The sequence below is a fragment of the Pseudorasbora parva genome, chromosome 14 (genome assembly GCF_024679245.1).
Source record: "Pseudorasbora parva isolate DD20220531a chromosome 14, ASM2467924v1, whole genome shotgun sequence".
In the NCBI taxonomy this organism is placed as follows: domain Eukaryota; kingdom Metazoa; phylum Chordata; class Actinopteri; order Cypriniformes; family Gobionidae; genus Pseudorasbora; species Pseudorasbora parva.
The window spans coordinates 9775463-9799106 of record NC_090185.1 but is presented as its reverse complement, the minus strand read 5'-3'; the positions used below and the strand labels follow the sequence as shown (position 1 = coordinate 9799106).

Genomic DNA, 23644 nt, shown 5'->3' with positions numbered 1-23644 from the left:
CATGAGTGGAATTTTAGAATATAAAATTAGAAGCGTAAGCTTCTCGCTCATATGGAAGGATATCTTAATTTAAGACTTGAATGATAGGTTTTGGTAGTTTTGAATGTGAAATGAACTCCTGTGCTAAGTTGAAAGTTTGTTAAGAGAACTTAAGAGTTGGTATAGTTTTGAAAAAGTGACCTAAGTATTGAGAAATGTGCCCTAGCAATTGTAAAAAATATATATTGTATAGTGCATCCACATTCTAATGGTCACATAATATAATCATTTAGTTTTTAAAGAACCATCTGCTATGGTTCTTTAAAAACCATAGTAGATGCACTGTAAAAAGAAAAGTTGGTTTTTGTTGGTTTATCTTAAAAAAGTAAGTAACCTGGTTGCCTTAAAATTTTGAGTTTATTGAAATAAAAAAAAATTAGTTGATACAATGAAGGAAATTTGTTTAATAAATAGAAACTCAAAATATTATTGTATCTGAACCACATAAAAAAATTTGATATATCATGAAAATAGCACTATTTGGCATGTTTCACTGCGTCATCAGAAATAAAACACACCATTACCCAATATGCTTACAAAATCTTTTAATAATATTTTAATAAAGGTTGTCGAATCCCCAAAAAAAATTTAAAACTCAAAATTTTAATTTCAATGAACTAAAAATTTTAAGGCAGCCAGGTAACTTTTTTTCTAAATAATTTTTTACAGTGTGGAGACATTTATCAGTTCAATCAATATCATATAACCTCTGACCTTTACTCAAGCCAACTATCTGTTCACTTCACTCCTTAACATGAACCCAGTGTGTAAATAACATTTATTATATGCTTATATTAGATGGTGGAGCTAATCCTGCTTATGATAGATGATTGATTGTGTACATCTCAGACACACCATTTTGATTGCTGTAATAAAAAATCCCACAGACTGTCACTGAAGGAGGAACCTGAGCCATATCTAGAGAGCAGAAGATCACAGAGACTTGAGATGGCTCTTTTGACCTGTATCAAACACCCTGAGCACGCTAGTATTATTGTTCCAGATGTGAAGCCTCATTTTGAACACTAGATGGCGCTCTATACAGAGAAAAGCACACTTTCCGTTACATTAACCCCTATTGTTATATTTAACTTCACCATTATGTGGGCGAAAAGGCCTATTTCCATTATATTTCCACACTCATAATTATACATTTAGTCTATAGTATTATAGCAGTGACTTAAATTGACTTTTTGCTACTGGCTGGAGGTTTAAAATAGTGATCAGTCATGTGACATTTGCATGTTACCATATTGAAATAGTGAATCATTTAATTTATTCTGTAAATTACTGACGTTGTACATTGATTTCAGTCTAATCTCTTTATAAAATAGGTTGTGATGTCAAGAATTGTTATTCTGCTACTCTTGCTGGAAACAACTAAAACCAGTGCTGTGTATCAAAGCATGCAGCTGTAGGGTACGTAAGATCAAATGCATAATCTTAATAATATAGACTCGCAGGAGTCACTATAGTGAAATGATCACAGCTGGATCTGATATTAGAGAAATATTGAATCATCTTCTCGTGCTGACAGACACATACTCCACGTGAGTCTCCTCTTCAGATTTCTGTAAAACACATCACACAAGATACAGGTGCTGGTCATATAATATCAGAATATCAAAACATTTATTTATTTCACTAATTCCATTCAAAAAGTGAAACTTGTATATTATATTCATTCATTACTCACAGACTGATATATTTAAAATGTTTATTTCTTTTAATTTTGATTAATATACTTTAATTTTATAACTGACAACTAAGGAAAATCTAAAATTCAGTATCTCAGAAAATTTTAATATTACTTAAGACCAATACAAAGCAAGGATTTTTAGAAATCTTGGCCAACTGAAAAGTATGAACATGAAAAGTATGAGCATGTATAGCACTCAATACTTAGGTGGTTCTCCTTTTGCCTGAATTACTGCAGCAATGCGGCGTGGCATGGAGTCGGTCAGTCTGTGGCTCTGCTCAGGTGTTTTGAGAGCCCAGGTTGCTCTGATAGTGGCCTTCAGCTCTTCTGCATTGGGTCTGGCATATCGCATCTTCCTCTTCACAATACCCCAGAGATCTTCTATGGGGTTAAATTCAGGCGAGTTTGCTGGCCAATTAATAACAGAGATATCATGATCCTCAAACCAGGCACTGGATGCTTTGACACTGTGTGCAGGTGCCAAGTCCTGTTGGAAAATAAAATCTGCATCTCCATAAAGTTGTGTTCTGAAACTTCCTGGTATACGGCTGCGGTGACCTTGGACCTCAGAAAACTCAGTGGGAACCTTACACTGGACCTTAAGCAACATGGATTGTGTGCCTCTTCCTCCAGACGACTCTGGGACCCTGATTTCCAAAGGAAATGCAAAATTTACTTTCATCAGAGAACATAACTTTGGACCACTTATCAGTCCTTTTTGTCTTAAGCCCAGGCGTGATGCTTCTGGCGCTGTCTGTTGTTCAAGAGTGGCTTGACAGGAGGAATGTGACAGCTGAAACCCATGTCTTGCATACGTCTGTGTGTAGTGGTTCTTGAAGCACTGACTCCAGCTGCAGTCCACTCTTTGTGACTCTCCCCCACATTTTTGAATGGGTTTTGTTTCACAATCCTCTCCAGGGTGCGGTTATGTCTATTGCTTGTACACTTTTTTCTACCACATCTTTTCCTTCCCTTCGCCTCCCTATTAATGTGATTGGACACAGAGCTTTGTGAACAGCCATCATCTTTTGCAATGACGTTTTTTGTCTTGGCCTCGTTGTGCAAGGTGTCAATGGTCGTCTTTTGGACAATTGTCAAGTCAGCAGTCTTCCCCATGATTGTGTATCCTACAGAACTACACTGAGAGACCATTTAAAGTAGGGGTGTGCATTGGCACTGCCTTCACGATTCGATTCGATTACGATTCACCAGGTAACGATTCGATTCAATTCGATTCTACGATGCATTGTGATGCATCAAAATTCTACTGCACACAAAGCAAATTTTTCATCAGTCTTGAGGCAATACAAGCAGATATTAAACAACAGATTGTATTGGCTGCTATGTGTCTCCTGTATCTCTGACATTAAAGTTATTAAATAAAATAAAATGTAATTAAATAAAATTAAATAAAATGCAATTAACCCTTAAATGCATGACTGTTTCACCAAACATTCTTACATATTCAGGTCGTTAGCGACCTGGATCTATATTTAACATGGATAGATCTCTACCTGTCGTGATAATATATAAAACTCCTGATTTTAGAGTAACAGCTACAGAAGAATAAAATAAAACCTATTTCGTTACCTTTTGGAGCTTGGAAGGATTCAGTTTGAGCAGATGTTTAATACCATCATCATATGACCTCGTCAGAGTTTACCAGTAGATTCAGCATCTGCCTCATATTCGCGATTTCGAGCATATTCTCCAAACTCATTTTCAACGTCTTCAAAATCAATATTTTGATCACTGACAGCTTCTTGACCACATCCATCGACAAGAGACAGTGACACTAACATATGATTGTGTTTAGTACTTGCTCTCTGAAGTAAATCACTAACCCATTTCAAGTTTTGCAGATTATAATTATTGTTTCGTTTTCTGTCAGAGGTAACTATGAGTGAAACGTCACTTCATCATTGGGTATCAGACATTGCCACCTTGTGGAATAAAGGGGAATTGCACATAATCGATTATGGCACTTTGCCGCATTGATGCTGAATCGTTCATGCCCCGCATCGCGATGCATCGCCGAATCGATTATTGTTGACACCCCTAATTTAAAGGCCTTTGCAGGTGTTTTGTGTTAATTAGCTGATTAGAGCGTGGCACCAGGTGTCTTCAATATTGAACCTTTTCACAATATTCAAATTTTCAGAGGTAATGAATTTGAGATTTTCCTTAGTTGTCAGTTATAATCATCAAAATTAAAAGAAATAAATATTTGAAATATATCAGTCTGTGTGTAATGAATGCATATAATATACAAGTTTTACTTTTTGAAAGGAATTAGTGAAATAAATCAAATATTCTAATTATATGACCAGCATGAATTGCACAGGCCTAACTACGTTAAATCATAACCATAGCTGAAAAGGAAAATGTGCAATTTTGCCTAGAAAACAACAGAAAGTGTGACCAATATTGTATTAATATTAGCCTGAAGTGAAAATTTCATGAATGAATACAGTAGTTTGAGTTTATTTGTTGTCCTTTCTTTTTGACAATTATACAGTTAGTTGCTTTCAAACATCCTGAAACATTTTAGTGTTTCTCAGTTGCTTTAAAACATATTCAGTGCAAATGACTAATTATTTCAGAAAAGTATCAGTAATTGTCTTCAGTTGATGATGATTATACAGACAGAAACACAATCACACACTGATCTCCATCTGACTCACTGCTGAAATGATACATTTTTCTGCATTTTTACACTTTTAATAAAACATTGTTTAGTATGCTTTTTAATTTCGAGGACCCAGGAAATGTCCTCATAAACCAAGTTTGCGTTGTAATACCAGTATAATACCCATGTCATTATACAAATTTGTGTCCTCATTAATCAAACAAACACACACACACACACAAATGTTAAATGATCTTACCCATGTGTGTGTGTTTCTTTCATAGAACGACGGAGGATGAAACAGAACAGCAGTTTTCTCATCTTCACAAATCTGAACTGCTTGAAAAAAATAATAACCAACATTATTTAGGACTAAATGGTTACCTACATGAATATGTATTTAAATATTCAGTTATAATATGGACTATCGATTGAATAATGTGTTTGGAGTATATTTTTCAATTGTACTATTACTGTAATGATATTAATTAATATTTGTTATAACACTTGTTAATAGCTGTAGGTTACACTTACAATAATTTTTTCTGTGTTTCCTGCAGATCCAGAAGATCCCAAATCCAGCAACAGTCACCAGAGATCCAGCAGAGATCAGCACTATCAGAGAGACTAGAGGAGGAGACGGTGCTATAATAATAAAGAAAGAAGACAGAGATCAGGTCAGTGAATAAACACACACATTATATCAGCCGTGCTGCCGTACCTTCACATGTGTGACAGAGTTGAGTGATGTTGGGATGTCTGGTCTGGTTGCTGATGGGATTGTTCAGCACACAGCTGTAGGTGTTTTTATCCTGATATTCCACCTCCAGAGGTAGAGAGAGACTGATGCTGAGATTAGACACACTGATGCTGGACAATAAACTGTTTCCTTTGAACCAGGAGAGAGTCACATGACTCACATTCAACACTGATGATGAACACACCAGTGAACATGAGGAGGATGAAGAGGAACAGTTTGAAAAGTTAATGATGACAGGAACAGGCAGACGAGCTGGAAAACGAGAGAATAAGAAGAATACAGATAAATCTAATAAAAAAGGCTTGGTTTAATGCGTAAGTAAATGCACTGTAAAAATATATATTCATTTAGTTTTTTTATTTGCTGTGTTTTGTATGTCTGTGCATCATGAAGTGGTGCTTACTAGAAAATAGCCTTGTGTTGTAAGATGATGTCACATCTTTCAGAGATGAATCTCAGCAGTTGCTTCATTAATGTAAAAGACCGATCTATATGAAATAAGTTATCGATACGTTGGCATAAATCTAAAACAAAAATCTTCATATTTATGATTTGACTTAAAATCAGACAATTAGCTTATTTCATATTCTAGCTTGCCACCATTTTTTTTGAACAAATGATGATTAACAAATGTATTTTAATTGCCACACTTCTGGCTAGATCAGAAATGTAAATATATGAACATGCCCTTCCAAGATCACAAGCAACACTGATCACCATTATACTGACAGAACAATTACTGTGGTAAACGATATCATTTCTTTCATGGTTAAAGACAACTTCAGACAACAAGCAGTAAGTTATTGTGACATCATTCTGCTGTTGATTCATTTGAAGGAAAATTACCCAGCATGTATTAATTTCACTGTAAATGTCTACAGTAATTTATTGTAAAATAATACTCTCTTTAATCCTGTTAATTAGGTTTGTCATCTCGCACACTAAAGTAGTAAAAAAAAAAAAATTAAATGCTAAAAAGTTAAAGAAAAATAAAACAAGATGTGAACGAACAAATGATCTCTACTCACCATAGACAGAAACTCTGAATGTTTTTGTCGTCAGTTTCGCTCCCTTTATCACTAGTTGATAATCTCCAGCGTGTTCAGTTGTGATGTTTGTGATGGTCAGAGATCCAGTTTGATGATCCAGCTTCAGTCTGTCTCTGAATCTCCCGTCAGGACCAACAGATGTGGAGAAGATTTGTCTCTCAATGCTGATTTTAGCTATGTGAGAGTTTTCAGCTCCAAATGTCCACAGTATGTCGTCGTCTTCACGTATTTCAGTAAGATCAGTGTTTAGAGTGACAGAATCTCCTTCAGTGACTGACACTGACTCACCAAACACACCTGATGAACACAGATTAGTGTTTCGGATGGTTTATAAAGCTTGAAAAAGTTTTTCTAAAACCAGGATCAAAATTATGGTTTAAATGTGAGTCACACAAATTTGGGTGCAACTGAATTATTTAATAAATCTTGATTTAAATTATTGAAGTTTAACTCATTTGGTGCAACACATCCTCAATGTTTGATTTAGAGTCATCGGCTGTGGAGGAACATCAGTGTTTAAAGAGACGTCATTTATTGAGAACAAGCGGAAATAAATACGGCAGATTGAGTACACGTTTAATTGAGATGAACTTTTTCAATACATTATTTTACTTAAATGAGACCTGCACATTTTGACTAATGTATTTTTATGACTTTTGTAAATGTTTATTTGTTGTCCTGTATTTTTTTTTTTAAATCACTGTATAAATGTCCATTATTTTCATGACATTACTGGACCTAGAAATTTAAATTTAAAGTACACAAAAGTACACAAGCTGTTACTGGGACAGGACCCTTTCAAAAGGTGCACTTGCTATCCCTAGATGATGCATATTAGTATCTTAAAGGATATATTAGTATCACATTAGTAGCTTTTGAAAGTGTGACAACTTTTGTACCTTTTGTCCTGAGAGTGAAGCAGCCTCTGTATTTCTCTGAAATAGAACAATATTAAAATAAAATGTTTTATAACTTACCAATCAGACGGCACCAGCACAAACAGAATAAAACGCATGTGAACAACCTGTGAGACATTTTCTTCGGTTGTTCAGTGTCTGCTGAAACTATCTGCTGGAAACACTGACGCTGGTGTGAATCCTCCCATCACAGAGTCTGACCCTCCTTCACTCGCTGCATTTACAGATCATATTATGTTATAGTTCATCTGCTTGTTAAGACGAACTCTTCTGAGTCAAACTGAAACCTGCTGCTGTTGTGTTTTTTTGTTTTTTTTTTGTTTTTTAAGATGTGGTTTGATCTGTTGGGTGGACACGTCTTATGGGTGAGAGAACGGGTAATGTGTGTGTTTAGTTTGTAGGTGAAGAGTTTCTTCCTGTCCTGCTTCGTTGAACTTTAATCTACAGAAACATGATGAGAAACTGCCTTTGAGAGGACAGAAAAACGATGATCATAATTAACACTTATTCACAAGTTTAGTCTGTACTTATTTTGTTTTAAAAATAAATAATATCAACGTAGTAAAAAAGAAACGTGTTCACATTCTAGAGATTGTCCTGGGATGCTTTATTGCAGGTGAAATCAGGATGTGAGTTTGTATGATGTTCATTAAGTTGTTCAAGACATTGTCTGATGTGTGAATCAATGATGATCTTCAGCTGTTCCTGTTACTTGTGTTACATTTACAGACTGAAGCTGGATCATCAGACTGATCTCTGACCATCACACACACAGACTCTGGACTTCCTCATCAGCAGAATCATAAAGAGCTTCAGTGTGACTGGCGATAGTAAGTGTCATTTAGTCATTCCTAAGACTTGTTACTGTCACGGATGGCTGCTGGCAAACAGACGAGGAAGACGAGTAATATCCAATATGAAGTAATATTAACAAAGATCCAACAGAATGCGAAAAGGGAGCCACACACACACCTATCATTATGAGGACATTCAATAGTCATAATGGTTTTTACACTAAATATTCTATCCCCCTACCTATCACACAAAAGTTCTGCATTTTTACACTTTTAATAAAACATTGTTTAGTATGCTTTTTAATTTCGAGGACCCAGGAAATGTCCTCATAAACCAAGTTTGCGTTGTAATACCAGTATAATACCCATGTCATTATACAAATTTGTGTCCTCATTAATCAAACAAACACACACACACACACACACACACACACACACACACACACGCGTTCCAGACGTTAAGTCTAATTTGGAACACTAGATGGATAATTACATTAACCCCTATTATTGCAGATATTAGTATAGCAGATATTATAGTATTATAGCAGATGTTTTACCAGTGATTCACCTGCAATAATAAAAAAAAAACTTCTGCTAGTTTATTAACACACATTATCAAGCAGACGTATTAAACAAACACCTAGGGTCCTGGGTCCATCAGTTCACTCAACATTAACCCATACCCTAACATTAAAATGTGACTACAACACAATAAACTACGAAAAACTGAATGACCCATTTATATAACCCTCTGGTTTTATTTTATTTTCATTTATTCACTTTTTTGGCATAGAACTGATAAAGAAATTTCCAGCTTGAACTGTCGTGAATCTTGAATGCTTTAGAGCACAGACTTAAGTTTGGACTCTTTTCAAAGACGAAACTTGGCAGATTATTGCTGGAGTGAAAAAGTTTAGAAATGTGAACTTAAAGTTACAGAATTTTACATTTATTGTTATGAAAACTGCACAAAAATAATATTTTCTATTTTATTTTTATAAGAAATATATATTTTCCAAAACATGTTTTACTCTAAAACTGTGCAAAATCTTAGCCATAAAACTAAATAAGTTGTGTTCCATATTATCTCAAATAATAATAATAATAATAATAATAATAATTCTACCTTTTTTTTCAGGACCATTTAGTGTGTGTGCGTGTGTGTGTGCGTGTGTGTGTGTGAGTGCGCGTGTGTGTGCGCGTGCTTATTTATATTACATTGTGGGGACCAAATGTCCCTACAATGTTATATAAACCTTACCTGAGATCACCTGCAACATTAAACGGACACATTATTTTCTTTGCATTTTATTCCTTATTAACTATAACAAACAAGCTGTCACAATAACATTAAGTGTTTCCATAGTGTACAGTTTCCATTTAGTGTTTGTTCTGCCTCGAGTCCTCTTTTGAAGTGTGGCGCGCCCACCAGTGTCATAATGGTTTTCAGTTACTGACAGAAAAAAACAGGATGTGACCTTTATAAGAATAAAAGGTATCATGAATAGTTCTGCTTAGAAAGAAATGTTGAGCTGGAAATAACCACTGAAACCAGCAGTGCTTAACTGCAGAGTCACTGCATGAGTTTACACTGATCAGGCACAATATTATGACCACTGACAGGTGAAGTGAATAACACTGATTCATCACGGCACCTGTTAGTGGGTGGGATATATTAGGCAGTAAGTGAACATTTTGTCCTCAAAGTTGATGTGTTAGAAGCAGTAAAAATGGGCAAGCGTAAGGATTTGAGTTTGTTTGACAAGGGCCAAATTGTGATGGCTATACGACTGGGTCAGAGCATCTCCAAAACTGCAGCTCTTGTGGGGTGTTCCCGGTCTGCAGTGGTCAGTGTCTGTCAAAAGTGCTCCAAGGAAGGAACGGGGGTGAACCGGCGACAGGGTCATGGAGAGGCCAAGGGTCATTGATGCACGTGGGGAGCAAAGGATGGCTGTGTGGTCCGATCAAACAGACGAGCTGGAGATCAGATTGCTGAACAAACATAATAATAATAATGATGAATTTTATTTGTAAAGCACTTTACATTTTTACAATTTTAAAGTGCTACAAAACACCAAGTGGTAGTAAAAAGCCACTTTAAAAAAAATAATAATAATAATACAATATATATATATATATATATATATATATATATATATATATATATATATATATATATATATATATATATAATATATACACACATATAAAATAATAAAACCTATAAAACACATCTATTCGAAAGCTTTTGTAAAAAGATATGTTTTAAGGTTTCGTTTAAAAACATCAGTAGTCTGTGGGGCCCTCAGGTAGTCCGGCAGGGCATTCCACAGCCTCGGAGCAGCCGATGAAAAGGCCCTACCACCCATGCTGCAAAGTTTTGTTCTCGGAACTTGGAGGGTGTTTGTGTTTGCCAAACGAACAGTGCGTGAAGAAATCGGGTAGGTGAGAAGTTCCTGTAGGTAAAGGGGGGCATGTCCGTGAATACACTGATGGGTGAGGAGTGAAACATTATATTCAATTCTCAACCGGACAGGTAGCCAGTGAAGAGATTTCAGGATGGGGGTGATATGTTCATTAGGGGTGTAACGGTTCACAAAATTCACGGTTCGGTTCGATACGATACACTGGTGTCACGGTTCGGTATGTTTTAGATACAGCAAAAAGAAAAAATTGGCAGATAAATTACTTTTTTATTATTTTTTTATTAAAACTAACAAAGTATGATTTTTTTTTTTACATTGAACAATGATGGAGCTATACTTTACCCATCTTCTATGTAGTTACAGGAATAAGACATTAGCTCTTTACATTAGCGGTGCGTGTTGCGTTGCGTGTGCGTTGCAGGAGCCCCACACCCTGTAGTGTTTTCACATAAGCTGCTTGCAGTCCGCAGCTGATCCACTGTTGCACACCACAAACACAGCATTGATTCATTATTTTTAATTTAAAATCCAAAATTTTTTACTGAACATGCCTCGTCAGAATTCCAATTCTCTTTGTTTACTCTTTAATAGAAGTCAGGTTAGGTAGCCTACTACATTTAAACAACATTTTATTAAATTCATTTATTCATATTTATATACTTTAGATTTAGCTCACACTAGTGGCAAAATATTTAAACATAGTTTTAAATCACAAACATTTTAAATTAGAAACTTACAATAGTCTATTCAAAAACAGCCGACTCTCGTCTTTTCTTTCGTTTTTAACCCCTTTTAAAAGAAATCCTGCAGGTCGAAAAGAACTTTGCTTTTCACCTCCAAGAAAGTACGAGTGCTATCCATTATGGCATTTTTTTTTTTTTACCTAAAGCCAGGTAGCCTAAGGTGCCGTTTTGTTGCTTTACTTGAGAAAAAAAGCCATGTGTTGACTTTGAAACAAGAGTATATTTTAAATGATATGCATCTGTGGTGAAATTACCAGATTTTCGCGTCAGTACATGCTTATTTTAATGTGAACAATGTTCTACCACTTTAACGCCGGCTTCACACTGCACGCGTAAGCAGGGCGTAGGCAGCACCGAAGCAGCGCGTGGGTAAAGCAGTAGCAGCGCGCGCACTTTTTTCTTTCACACAGGCAGCGTTTGTCGCGCGCAGTTGTCACGCGCAGTTGTGTACAGAGTAGCCTACTCTATAATGGATACGTTTGCATTTCTCTTTAATGTATTTTAAATGGAAATAAAGCAAAGATTTATCATGAAGCTAATTTTATTTTTAAAAATCGTTTCACTTGTTTCTGATGTTTTTTTATTTTGTTTAGTGCGAGTTTTTGATAGAAGAAAGGCCATCACACTATATGTCCATGAAAAGCACAGATCTAAAAAGAGAAACTTCAGGGAATTGTCTTGAAATATTGGATAGGCATCAAATTTACATGCATTACCCATCATAAACCTCTTAAAGATAATTCATAAATGACTGTAATAACTAAGAGGAAACTTCTTAATGATATATTGTAGGCTAAATGAGCAAATGATCTAAAAACGTTTTTTTTAAATGACAAAATAACGCACATCATAGTCTATCTACATGTCTATACTGTATGTGTGCTATATTAATGTGTATATTCTATTTACCTATATTTAGTTGTTCATTCGTGAGGCAACGAAAGATTGACAAAAACACTTTAAAATGACTTACCATCAGCATCAAGAGCCGTTCACGCTCACCAACTTCCTCCCATGCTTTTTCCTTCACTTGCAAGTCTTTATAAAGCAAATTGTGTGGATTATAGAGAACTGTGTGCTTCTCAACCTCCACGAGGAGACCAGTGTCATCCATTGCTGTCTTTCCAGGAGCACTCTGAAGAACACTGCCTGACACCACGTGCTTTTTTGTTTATCCTTTCTGTTTTTATGCCAGCATATAGTTATCATATATACATAATTTAATTCATATTTAATTTAAGATAAACTTGCATACATTATTTAAAATTAGTTTTGTAGTTCAGGCAAAAAACTTATGGCAGTGACTTCGGTTTTTGTGTAGAACTTTTTTTTTCCCACAGCGCCGGATGTCATCTGGTGACTGAGAAACACACGGGACACTTCACTAAATTATTTCATGGTTAAATGTGTTATTTTTCATGTTAACCAGGTTAATTTTGATCAGAACAATGTACTGTGGCTTTAATTCATCGTGAGCAGCGCGTCAAAAATAGACCTGGCGCCGAAACGATCGCGGCACTGCCGCTTCTGCTCTGCTCCTGCTACGCGCTGCTGCGCTGCCTCTGCTGTCGGTGTGAATGCACTCATCTGTTAACATGAGCGCCGAAAAAAATACGCGCTGCTTACGCCCTGCTTAAGCGTGCAGTGTGAAGCCGGCGTAATGCAGCAACGCAGCGCAGCAAAAAATAGACTCGGTACGAAAACGATCCGTGCACTGCTGCAGACGCAACGCTCCTGGAATGGACTGACGGACAGCATCCGCGTGCAGTGTGAAAGCTGTAATCCGTTAACATGGGTACGGGAAAAAATACACACCGCACACGCACTGCAGACGGAGTATGCGTGAAACAGGCGTTGGGTCTCATATCCGCGGCTATAAATGGACCACTCGCCGCGGTGATGTCTTTTGCCATTTGAATAAGTTGGAAATGTCTGTCTAAATGCTGCGGGGATAGTTTGTGGGATAGTTTGTGGCTGTTTCTCCTTTTTATCGTCTTGTTGTCGGCGTAAATGAGTTGATTGACATGACATGAATTATTCCCGCTGCTGTACCATCAGCAAATGCGACAGACCGTTGTTTTTTAATCCATCTCTCTTGCCAACACCATCATGGCTTACAAATAATCCAAAGTTCACCCAAACACCAGACCTGTTGGTTATTGGAGGATCTTCTATTTCTGGTTTGTTAAACGTAATTGCCATTTTGCCACGAGCATTCAGCGCGTAGCCTACTGAGTAAGCGAGCACCTGACTGAGCAGCCTAAAACATATATGGTGTTTTTTTTTTCTTTCACTTCGGCGGTGTCAGGGGCATTGCCTGTTACGTCGTTTTGGTTATTGGGCTACCTTGTTGAACGCATATTATTATATTTCACACACTTTTTTATTTTCCAAATCTAATTAATTAGTTCAAGAACCGTTCGGTACATAATGCGTACCGCGTACCGAACTGAAAGCCTCGTACCGAACGGTTCAATACGAATACGCGTATCGTTACACCCCTAATGTTCATGCTTGCGCACCCTCATCAGGATTCTGGCAGCGCTGTTTTGGATGTATTGTAATCTAGATGGTTTTGCCAGACATCCCGATGAGGAGTGCATTACAGTAGTCCAGCCTGGAGGAGACAAAGGCATGGACGAGCCTCTCTGCATCAGCCAGGCTGAGAGTTGGACGGAGTTTGGTGATGTTCTTGAGGTGAAAGAACGAAGTCTTGTTGAGGTGTTTGATGTGGGTGTCAAAGGTGAGGTGAGAATCCATTTTGACCCCTAAATTATTGACAGATGTGGAAAGGGTGATATTTTGGCCAGAGAAAGTAATGCTGGTGATGGTCGAAGAGCGAAGCTGATGTTGCGTACCAATTAAGATAGCATTTGTTTTGGAACAGTTTAACTGGAGGAAATTGAGGCTCATCCATGTCTCTATCTTCTCCAGGCAGGTGGTCAGTGTGGATGTTGGCAGGGGAGGTTGTCGTAGATAAAGCTGTGTCATCAGCATAACAATGGAATGATGTACCATGTCTGCTAATGATTTTTCCAAGGAGAAGCATGTACATAGAGAACAGTGTGGGTCCCAGCACAGACAAGTCCGATCCATGGAGGCCTCACCTCGCAACTTACAGGACTAACCAGGAGATACCACAGCACACCTTCAGGAGTCTAGTGGAGTCCATGCCTCGACAGGTCAGGGCAGTTTAGGCAGCAAAATGGGGACCAGCACTATTACTGGGTTCAGTATTATATAGTAAAGTGGTTTCTCTCATGAGCAGAAGTCAAATGGTTTCGTGTAAGCAGTAATGGAAAAAACATCTTCAACCACAAGCTATTGTGCAGACACACTTTTCACACCTCAGATGCAATCACAAACAGACATCAAACTACAAGCGTCCAGCAGCAGAAACGTGCACAAGATGTTCACCCAACCACACTTACATACAGACAAACATGAGACCACAGCAGGGTCTCCATCACTTTAGTTTGCTCTACATTTCGCACTTTTGACTTTAAGAGTAAAAAATTAAAACGCTCCAATGTAATCTTTTATATAAGATTACATTTTGTGGTAAAGTCTTTTGGAGATGAAGTTTTATAGCATCCATTGCTCAAGGTCGCTATACATGGTACATTATGCATATATTCCACACGCATACGGCCACATGCAGCCACGTTATTGATATCAAAACGATAGGAGATACCGGGTTTATTTGTAACTCGGGGAGAGTTCTAACACCACCAATTCCTCAAATCACAAGATAGGTCTCGTATGACAGCTTCAGTTTCCTCTGGCTTCCTCTATGATCCCACATGGAGGTTTTCCAGTCTGTGTTGATTGATCTCCTGAAGCTACAGCAGAAAATCCAATTCTGAGGTAAGAAAGTAAAAATAAAAACAAGATAATATTTTGTTTAGTACTTCTACTGTTGTAGATAATGTTTAATGAGTTACATCAGGTCACAGTGTAGTTTCTCTAGTAAAGAATGGTGTATAAATCTCCTGTTAATTTAGCGCCATGCTAATACAGCTAGCGAAACAATGGATGACAGCGGCGGGGCAGACCAATTTGTATTCGTCGTCATCTCACCAAGTCTCTGATATAGTTGTAGAAATTTAAATTGTTGCCATTTGTAGTAGACAAACTTCAAAAAAGTTGTTTGCCTAAAATGTTCAGACGTGTTGCTAAAAAAGGGTAGTTTGAGATGCTGAAGAAAAAATTGTTACAACCATACCCGGTCTCCCCTACATAGCTGGGTCTTGAAAGTAGACTAAATGTTATGGAGAGTGACGGGTAGTGAGCGCTACAGTTTAGCAGCAGTAGCACACAATTACCTTGAGTTTTTAGGAGATCTTTTAATTAGTCCATTGTTTCTCATTCTTTAAACCACTTCAGGATGATCCTGCTCTATGTCCGCTGTGATTTCCTGATGAAATCAATCCCAAAACTCAAATACTGACTATGATTGTCCAATATGGACAGAAAAAGATTGAAGTTTGATCATATTCTCATTGTGATTGGTGCATAATCCACACAATCCTCCTCTTCAGCTTTCTGTAAAAAAAAAAAAAAAAATGTGACGTATAGTTGTTGTTTTTTCAGAAGTAGCAAGGCTTTTATAAACATGTGATGGTGCTGTGTTTGAGATGTATGCGATGGGTCATTTGAATGTGGAAACCTCTCTCCACCACATAAGAAAAGAAAATGCTCTGGTGAATCATAATGAAGACATATGTCTAAATGATGTCATAATTTCAACATTATAAATCACAGAAATATTTGAAGTCATAATTTTGAATTTTTTATATCACAATTATGATTTAGTCATAATGTTATCTTTTTGTCATAATTATGGTTTACCATCATTTTTATTTCTTATCTGGTAGCTTCAATATTATACAGAAAGCACACACTGATCTACACCTGACTGAATGAATTTATGCAAATATTGAACAAATGAACAATAATCTTACAGATTTCTGTGCGTCTCTTTTGTGGAACGTCGTCTCGGCGTAAGTGATCTCTTCATGAGTCTCAACTCTCTGAACTATAATAGATTCATTAAAACCACAAAACTCAGTCTTAAATAGATTGGGTTCTTCCCAATATTTGTATTATTAGGGCTTTCAAATTGAAATAAATAAATGTTATAATTACATTAACAAATTGAATTTACCATTAGGCCTATAAGGCCTATATTTTCAAAGTATTATTTGTTATACTTGCCTTCAATTTTTCTGCATTTCTTGCAAAGGCAGAAGATCCCAAATCCAGCGACAACCATCAGAGATCCAGCAGAGATCAGCACTATCAGAGAGACTGGGACTGGAGGAGGAGGAGACGGTCTGACCGGTGCTGTAATGATAAAGAAAGAAGACAGAGATCAGGTCAGTGAATAAACACACACATTATATCAGCCGTGCGGCCGTACCTGCACATGTGTGACAGAGTTGAGTGATGTCGGGATGTCTGGTCTGGTTGCTGATGGGATTGTTCAGCACACAGCTGTAGGTGTTTTTATCCTGATATTCCACCTCCAGAGGTAGAGAGAGACTGATGCTGAGATCAGACACACTGATGCTGGACAATAAACTGTTTCCTTTGAACCAGGAGAGAGTCACATGACTCACATTCAACACCGAACACACCAGTGAACATGAGGATGATGATGAACACACTAGTGAACAATTTGATGATGATGAACAGTTTCTGCTGATGACAGGAACAGGTATATGAGCTGGAAAAAAGAAAATAAGTGGAAAATTGAACAATCAGTCTATTTTCAGTGTTGTGAATTGTAGACTAATGAATCAAATGCAATTATTTAATGTATGAATATGTAAATACAATGTGTGCATGTTTAGATAAATGACATCTCACCATAGACAGAAACTCTGAATGTTTTTGATGATTTTTTCGCTCCAGTTATCTCTAGTTGATAATCTCCAGTGTGTTCAGTTGAGATGTTTGTGATGGTCAGAGATCCAGTTTGATCGTCCAGCTTCAGTCTGTCTCTGAATCTCCCATCAGTGCCGTTATATGTGGAGAAGGTTTGGTTCTTTTTCTTCATTTTAGCTATCAGAGAGTTTTCAGCTCCATATTTCCACAGTATGTCGTCGTCTTCACGTATTTCAGTACCATCAGCGTTTAGAGTGACATTATCTCCTTCAGTCATTGACACTGACTCACCAAACACACCTGATGGACAGATTTTACATTTTACGGACTCTGATGTTTTACAAAGCCTGAAATCAGCTGAAGATTGTATCATTTACATGTAAAGTTGACAACATCCAAAAGCAGCAGAAACACAAAATAAAAACTTTTGCACCAATAAGGATAAAATGAAATCTATATCTTATCAGTATATCACTGCAATAGGGAGGATGCTCCTTTGATAATGAATAATAAATGTGTAAAATGCCGTCTGTCTTTACAAACTTCTACTGTAAACTGCTAACCGCTACCGTTCCTGAGAGTCAGAATCACGCAGAGAAAACATTACAGCAGCGTGATGTGATTGCATTAATGGAGTAATATGGCAGCATCATTTATGAAAAAATAAGGCATAAAAGCTTATTGCTACTTTTCTTAGTCAATAATTATTGTTAATATTACTTTTACAAATGTCAATTTTAAACAAGCTAATGACCCAATAAGCAGTAATACACTGGAATTTCAAACTAAATATTCCAGGCTATTTAATACACTAAAAACATAAATGTATTATTAAAAATATGAACGCAAAGCAAACAGGTTTCCAAAATTAGCAAAAACTTTTGCAGTCATGCGGCTTCTTTAGGGAGTTTAGGGTCAAAGTTAATCGATCTTAAATGTAAAGGAGCATCAAAATGATGGTTTAAATGTAAATCTGCTTATTTCAAAGTTTAACATTTGGTACAACAGATTTATTAGCTAAACCTTGATTTAATATTAATCTTTAAGGAGGAACACATCCTTAATCTTTAGTTTATTTTAAAGGAATTTATTAAAAACAAATTCATTATTATAATTGCAGATTAAAAGTACAAGTTTAATTGTGCTGGTGAATCCATTTCTTAAGAATAAAAAATGGCCTGAACTTTAAAAGCTACTCAATTATGTTTTTCTGAGCCTCCAGAGCATAAAAAGAGACTTTTACATTTACTGTCGAGATTTCCTTAAGGTTCAATGACTTTTAATGTTTCATTACAGTGTAAAATTCTGAACAGACTCAATTCAAAGTTCACAATATTAATGATTCATCTGGTACATAACAGCAGATTAAAATAATCTCATTTGAACAGTAGCAGCTGCTTTATTACTATAAAATGTAAAAAAAATTAAGCCAAACAAATGTTTTTGTAACTCACCGATCAGATTCCACAAGCATGAACAGAAGACAACCATGTGAAACATTTTCTTTAGTTGTCCGTGTCTGATCTAATAAAACTATCAGCTGAACGCAGCAGAAATGTTGATGTGTGAATCCTCCCACGACAGCGGCAGAGTTTGACCCTCCTAGTTTCACAACCCTGCGTTTGCATGATATAATCTCATAGTTCATTGTGCTGTTATTAAGACTTTAACTGGGCGAAATATCCCTTATTTTGGTCATTTATTTTGCTTTTTTTGTGAGGTACTCTCTGAAAAATAGGTGAGTTTTTTCTCCATCAAAACTGGGGTACCTTGTCACAGCATCTCAGTATTTGCAAGTAAAGATGGATCATAGATAAAGATAGCTCATCAGAGAATTGTCTTATCAAAAAAATCACTTGATGCAAGATAACCATCCACCATACATTGTATTGTGATAAGATGAGAAACCTCTTGAATGTGCATGACCTTTGACCCCTTAAATGCTTTGACCCATTTTCAACTGCGCAGACTCGGGTTCGGGTCCCGCATTTTCAACTGCGCAGACTTGGGTCCCGCATTTTCAACTGCGCAGACTCGGGTCCTTCATTTTCAACTGCGCAGACTCGGGTCCCGCATTTTCAACTGCGCAGACTCGGGTCCCGCATTTTCAACTGCGCAGACTCGGGTCCCGCATTTTCAACTGCGCAGACTCGGGTTCGGGTCCCGCATTTTCAACTGCGCAGACTTGGGTCCCGCATTTTCAACTGCGCAGACTTGGGTTCGGGTCCCGCATTTTCAACTGCCCAGAGTCTGGTCCCGCATTTTCAACTGCGCAGACTCGGGTCCCGCATTTTCAACTGCGCAGACTCGGGTCCCGCATTTTCAACTGCGCAGACTCGGGTTCGGGTCCCGCATTTTCAACTGCGCAGACTCTGGTTCGGGTCCCGCATTTTCAACTGCGCAGACTCGGGTTCGGGTCCTTCATTTTCAACTGCGCAGACTCGGGTACCGCATTTTCAACTGCGCAGACTCGGGTTCGGGTCCTTCATTTTCAACTGCGCAGACTCGGGTCCCGCATTTTCTACTGCGCAGACTCGGGTCCCGCATTTTCAACTGCACAGACTCTGGTTCGGGTCCCGCATTTTCAACTGCGCAGACTCGGGTTCGGGTCCTTCATTTTCAACTGCGCAGACTCGGGTCCCGCATTTTCAACTGCGCAGACTCGGGTTCGGGTCCTTCATTTTCAACTGCGCAGACTCGGGTCCCGCATTTTCAACTGCGCAGACTCGGGTTCGGGTCCTTCATTTTCAACTGCGCAGACTCTGGTTCGGGTCCCGCATTTTCAACTGCACAGACTCTGGTTCGGGTCCCGCATTTTCAACTGAGCAGACTCGGGTTCGGGTCCCGCATTTTCAACTGAGCAGACTCTGGTCCCACATTTTCAACAGCGCAGACTCGGGTTCGGGTCCCGCATTTTCAACAGCGCAGACTCTGGTTCGGGTCCCGCATTTTCAACTGCACAGACTCTGGTTCGGGTCCCGCATTTTCAACTGCACAGACTCTGGTTAGGGTCCCGCATTTTCAACTGAGCAGACTCGGGTTCGGGTCCCGCATTTTCAACTGAGCAGACTCGGGTCCTGCATTTTCAATTGCGCAGAATCGGGTCCCGCATTTTCAACTGCACAGACTCTGGTCCCGCATTTTCAACTGAGCAGACTCGGGTTCGGGTCCCGCATTTTCAACTGAGCAGACTCTGGTCCCACATTTTCAACTGCGCAGACTCGGGTCCTGCATTTTCAATTGCGCAGAATCGGGTCCCGCATTTTCAACTGCGCAGAGTCTGGTCCCGCATTTTCAACTGCGCAGAGTCTGGTCCCACATTTTCAACTGCGCAGACTCGGGTCCCACATTTTCAACTGCGCAGACTCGGGTCCCGCATTTTCAACTGCGCAGACTCGGGTCCCACATTTTCAACTGAGCAGACTCGGGTTCGGGTCCCGCATTTTCAACTGAGCAGACTCAGGTCCCGCATTTTCAACTGAGCAGACTCGGGTCCTGCATTTTCAATTGCGCAGAATCGGGTCCCGCATTTTCAACTGCACAGACTCTGGTCCCGCATTTTCAACTGAGCAGACTCGGGTTCGGGTCCCGCATTTTCAACTGAGCAGACTCTGGTCCCACATTTTCAACTGCGCAGACTCGGGTCCTGCATTTTCAATTGCGCAGAATCGGGTCCCGCATTTTCAACTGCGCAGAGTCTGGTCCCGCATTTTCAACTGCGCAGAGTCTGGTCCCACATTTTCAACTGCGCAGACTCGGGTCCCACATGTTCAACTGCGCAGACTCGGGTCCCGCATTTTCAACTGCGCAGACTCGGGTCCCACATTTTCAACTGAGCAGACTCGGGTTCGGGTCCCGCATTTTCAACTGAGCAGACTCAGGTCCCGCATTTTCAACTGAGCAGACTCGGGTCCTGCATTTTCAATTGCGCAGAATCGGGTACCGCATTTTCAACTGCGCAGAGTCTGGTCCCACATTTTCAACTGCGCAGACTCGGGTCCCACATTTTCAACTGCGCAGACTCGGGTCCCGCATTTTCAACTGCGCAGACTCGGGTCCCACATTTTCAACTGAGCAGACTCGGGTTCGGGTCCCGCATTTTCAACTGAGCAGACTCGGGTCCTGCATTTTCAACTGAGCAGACTCGGGTCCCGCATTTTCAACTGAGCAGACTCGGGTCCCGCATTTTCAACTGAGCAGACTCGGGTCCCACATTTTCAACTGCGCAGACCCGGGTCCCGCAGAGTCTGGTCCTGTATTTTCAACTGCGCAGAGTCTGGTCCCGGATTTTCAATTGCACAGAGTCTGGTCCCGCATTTTCAACTGCGCAGAGTCTGGTCCCACATTTTCAACTGCGCAGACTCGGGTCCCGCATTTTCAACTGCGCAGACTCGGGCCCCGCATTTTCAACTGCGCAGAGTCTGGTCCCGGATTTTCAATTGCACAGAGTCTGGTCCCGCATTTTCAACTGCGCAGACTCGGGTCCCGCATTTTCAACTGCGCAGACTCGGGTCCCGCATTTTCAACTGCGCAGACTCGGGTCCCGCATTTTCAACTGCGCAGACTCGGGTCCCGCATTTTCAACTGCGCAGACTCGGGTCCCGCATTTTCAACTGCACAGAGTCTGGTCCCGCATTTTCAACTGCGCAGAGTCTGGTCCCACATTTTCAACTGCGCAGAGTCTGGTCCCACATTTTCAACTGTGTAGACTTGGGTCCCACATTTTCAACTGCGCAGACTCGGGTCCTGCATTTTCAAGAGTCTGGTCCCAGATCCGCACAAGATGTCAGCGCCATATTCAGACGTTGCCGGTTTCACTTTGCTACAGTGGAAGGTAGTGAAGACTCATCGTTCATATTTTTTCTTGTTCATAGAGTTCCTACTGGCAGTGTGAATGCAACCAGAATTTTTTTCAAAGGGAAACTTTTAGTTGTCTGGGAACCACCCTGGTGCCTAATTCCTAGAACTCATTTTCTAGAACTGCCCGATGCGAAAGCCCCCACGGTCTAAAAGACTGTGGTCAGATGAGTCCATGTTTCAGCTTGTTCTAAAAATGAAAGTGGCCATCCAAACTTTCATCAGGAACAGATACAGTAGCAAACATCTGTCTGTGCTTTGGCGCAAATGGCATGGGTGACTTGTGTGTGTGAAGGTGCCACTGAAGTGAAGGCATGTATTGGAATTATAAAGAGACATGAACTGCTATCAATATGCCATCTTTCATGGGAAGGAAGACAATATCAGGCCTCATTCTGCACAAGCTTCATCAGAGTGGTTTTCTAGACAGTCTAGTTTTGTGTAAGGCGAGATTAGGTAAAAATTCCACTAGCAAAACTGCAACAATTTTCGTATTCTCAGTTCCTGAAAAGTGTAATTAAAAGGAAAAGTTGATGTGACACAGCGGTAAAATGACACTTTTTAAGAGTGTGATGCAGCCATCAAAATCAAAATGTGTTTATATCTGCAAAATACAGTAAAGCTGGTCAATGAAAGCAGTGGAAATCCTTTCTTTGTACTTTTGTCGGTTAAATGCAGGTGAAGGAGATACAAATCAGATTCTTGATTTTATTTGCATTTTACAAAATGTCCCAACTTTTCTAGAAATAGTATAGCAAAGTTTAACTCTAAGTGATTTTAACATGATTTATATTTATTCTACATTATAGAGAATGGAAAAAGTACATAGATCAAATCTTTTGCCACTCCACACTGAAGCTCATCTTCTGAGTCAAACTGAAAGCTGCTGCGGTCGGTTTTCTACAGAAATGTGGTTTCGTCTGTAGGGTGGACACATTCTGCATGTGAGAATGTATTTAGGTCATGTGTGTTTAGTTTGTAGGCGAAGAACTTCTTCCTGTCCTGCTACTTTGAACAGTTTTGAAAAACTGTAATCTACTCAAGAGAAAAAAACAACAAAAATATAAACCAAGATGAGTTTGACACAGAGGGAGAGAAACAGAAGAAAAAATCATATTTAACTGGTCGGAAGTTTAGAATGTTTTTCTTTTAATTTTCTACCTATGGGGAAAAAAAGTCTCTTTTTCAAATTAGTATTTATCAAATTGGGAAAAGAATCACCCTGTGAGAAAGAAGAGAGAGAATTCAAACTAAAGGTCCTTGAATAACTTCATCATAATAGTCCTGAACTTAACACAACACACAAAAACAGGTGCAGCCTGAGAAACTGTCATTAGTGGTGGAGAAACAGGATGTGGTTTATTTGACGTTCATTAAACTGCACAAGATAATCCATCAGACTCATTATCGTTTGTCTGATGAGTGAATATGCAAATCAGTGATGTTCTTTTTGTTCGTTTGAATGTGTTACATTATGAATCTATTCATATTGATCTACCTTTAACCTTTAGGATCTGTTGGAAAAAAAGTCAGTTCATAAAAAAAAAAAAAAACAGTTCTTTCTGTACTGATGTACTGATCCGGCATAACATTATGACAACTGAGTGAGAGCATCTCCAAAACTGCAGCTCTTGTGGGCTGTTCCCGGTCTGCAGTGGTCAGTATCTATTGAAAGTGCTGCAAGGAAGGAACAGTGGAGAACCGGCGACAGGGTCATGGGCGGCCAAGGGTCATTGATGCACGTGTGGAGCGAAGGCTGGCCTGTGTGGTCCGTTCAAACAGACGAGCTGTAGATGAAATTGCTCAAAAAGTTAATGCTGGTTCTGATATAAAGGTGTCAGA

At 38.9% G+C, this 23644-nt stretch overlaps 2 protein-coding genes across 2 annotated transcripts; both read right to left on the bottom strand.

Annotated features, from left to right (window-relative positions):
- Positions 1–1556: 1556 nt before the first annotated feature.
- On the bottom strand, positions 1557–12170 carry LOC137040718 (SLAM family member 9-like). The gene is made up of 8 exons (XM_067416490.1): positions 12030–12170; positions 10699–10791; positions 9149–9158; positions 6156–6473; positions 5089–5379; positions 4902–5012; positions 2043–2146; positions 1557–1610 (listed from the first exon to the last, which is right to left on the bottom strand). Exons 1-8 carry the CDS (start codon positions 12168–12170, stop codon positions 1557–1559), a joined length of 1122 nt encoding a protein of 373 aa, XP_067272591.1.
- A 4086-nt stretch (positions 12171–16256) lies between these two features.
- Positions 16257–19760, bottom strand: LOC137039709 (CD48 antigen-like). Its single transcript, XM_067414983.1, has 4 exons — positions 19742–19760; positions 16928–17245; positions 16479–16784; positions 16257–16402 (listed from the first exon to the last, which is right to left on the bottom strand). The coding sequence occupies exons 1-4, from the start codon at positions 19758–19760 to the stop codon at positions 16257–16259; spliced, it is 789 nt and encodes a 262-aa protein (XP_067271084.1).
- Between the last annotated feature and the right edge of the window lie 3884 nt (positions 19761–23644).

Coding starts and splice junctions, on each gene's coding strand:
- LOC137040718 (XM_067416490.1), bottom strand. CDS start 12,170: ATGGATGACACTGGTCTCCTCGTGGAGGTTGAGAAGCACACAGTTCTC. Junction 5,013..5,088: donor ACTCTGTCACACATGTGAAG/GTACGGCAGCAC, acceptor TTATTATTATAG/CACCGTCTCCTCCTCTAGTC. Junction 2,147..4,901: donor GAAACACAGAAAAAATTATT/GTAAGTGTAACC, acceptor TTAATTGGCCAG/CAAACTCGCCTGAATTTAAC.
- LOC137039709 (XM_067414983.1), bottom strand. Junction 16,785..16,927: donor ATTCAGAGTTTCTGTCTATG/GTGAGATGTCAT, acceptor TCTTTTTTCCAG/CTCATATACCTGTTCCTGTC. Junction 16,403..16,478: donor ACTCTGTCACACATGTGCAG/GTACGGCCGCAC, acceptor TTATCATTACAG/CACCGGTCAGACCGTCTCCT.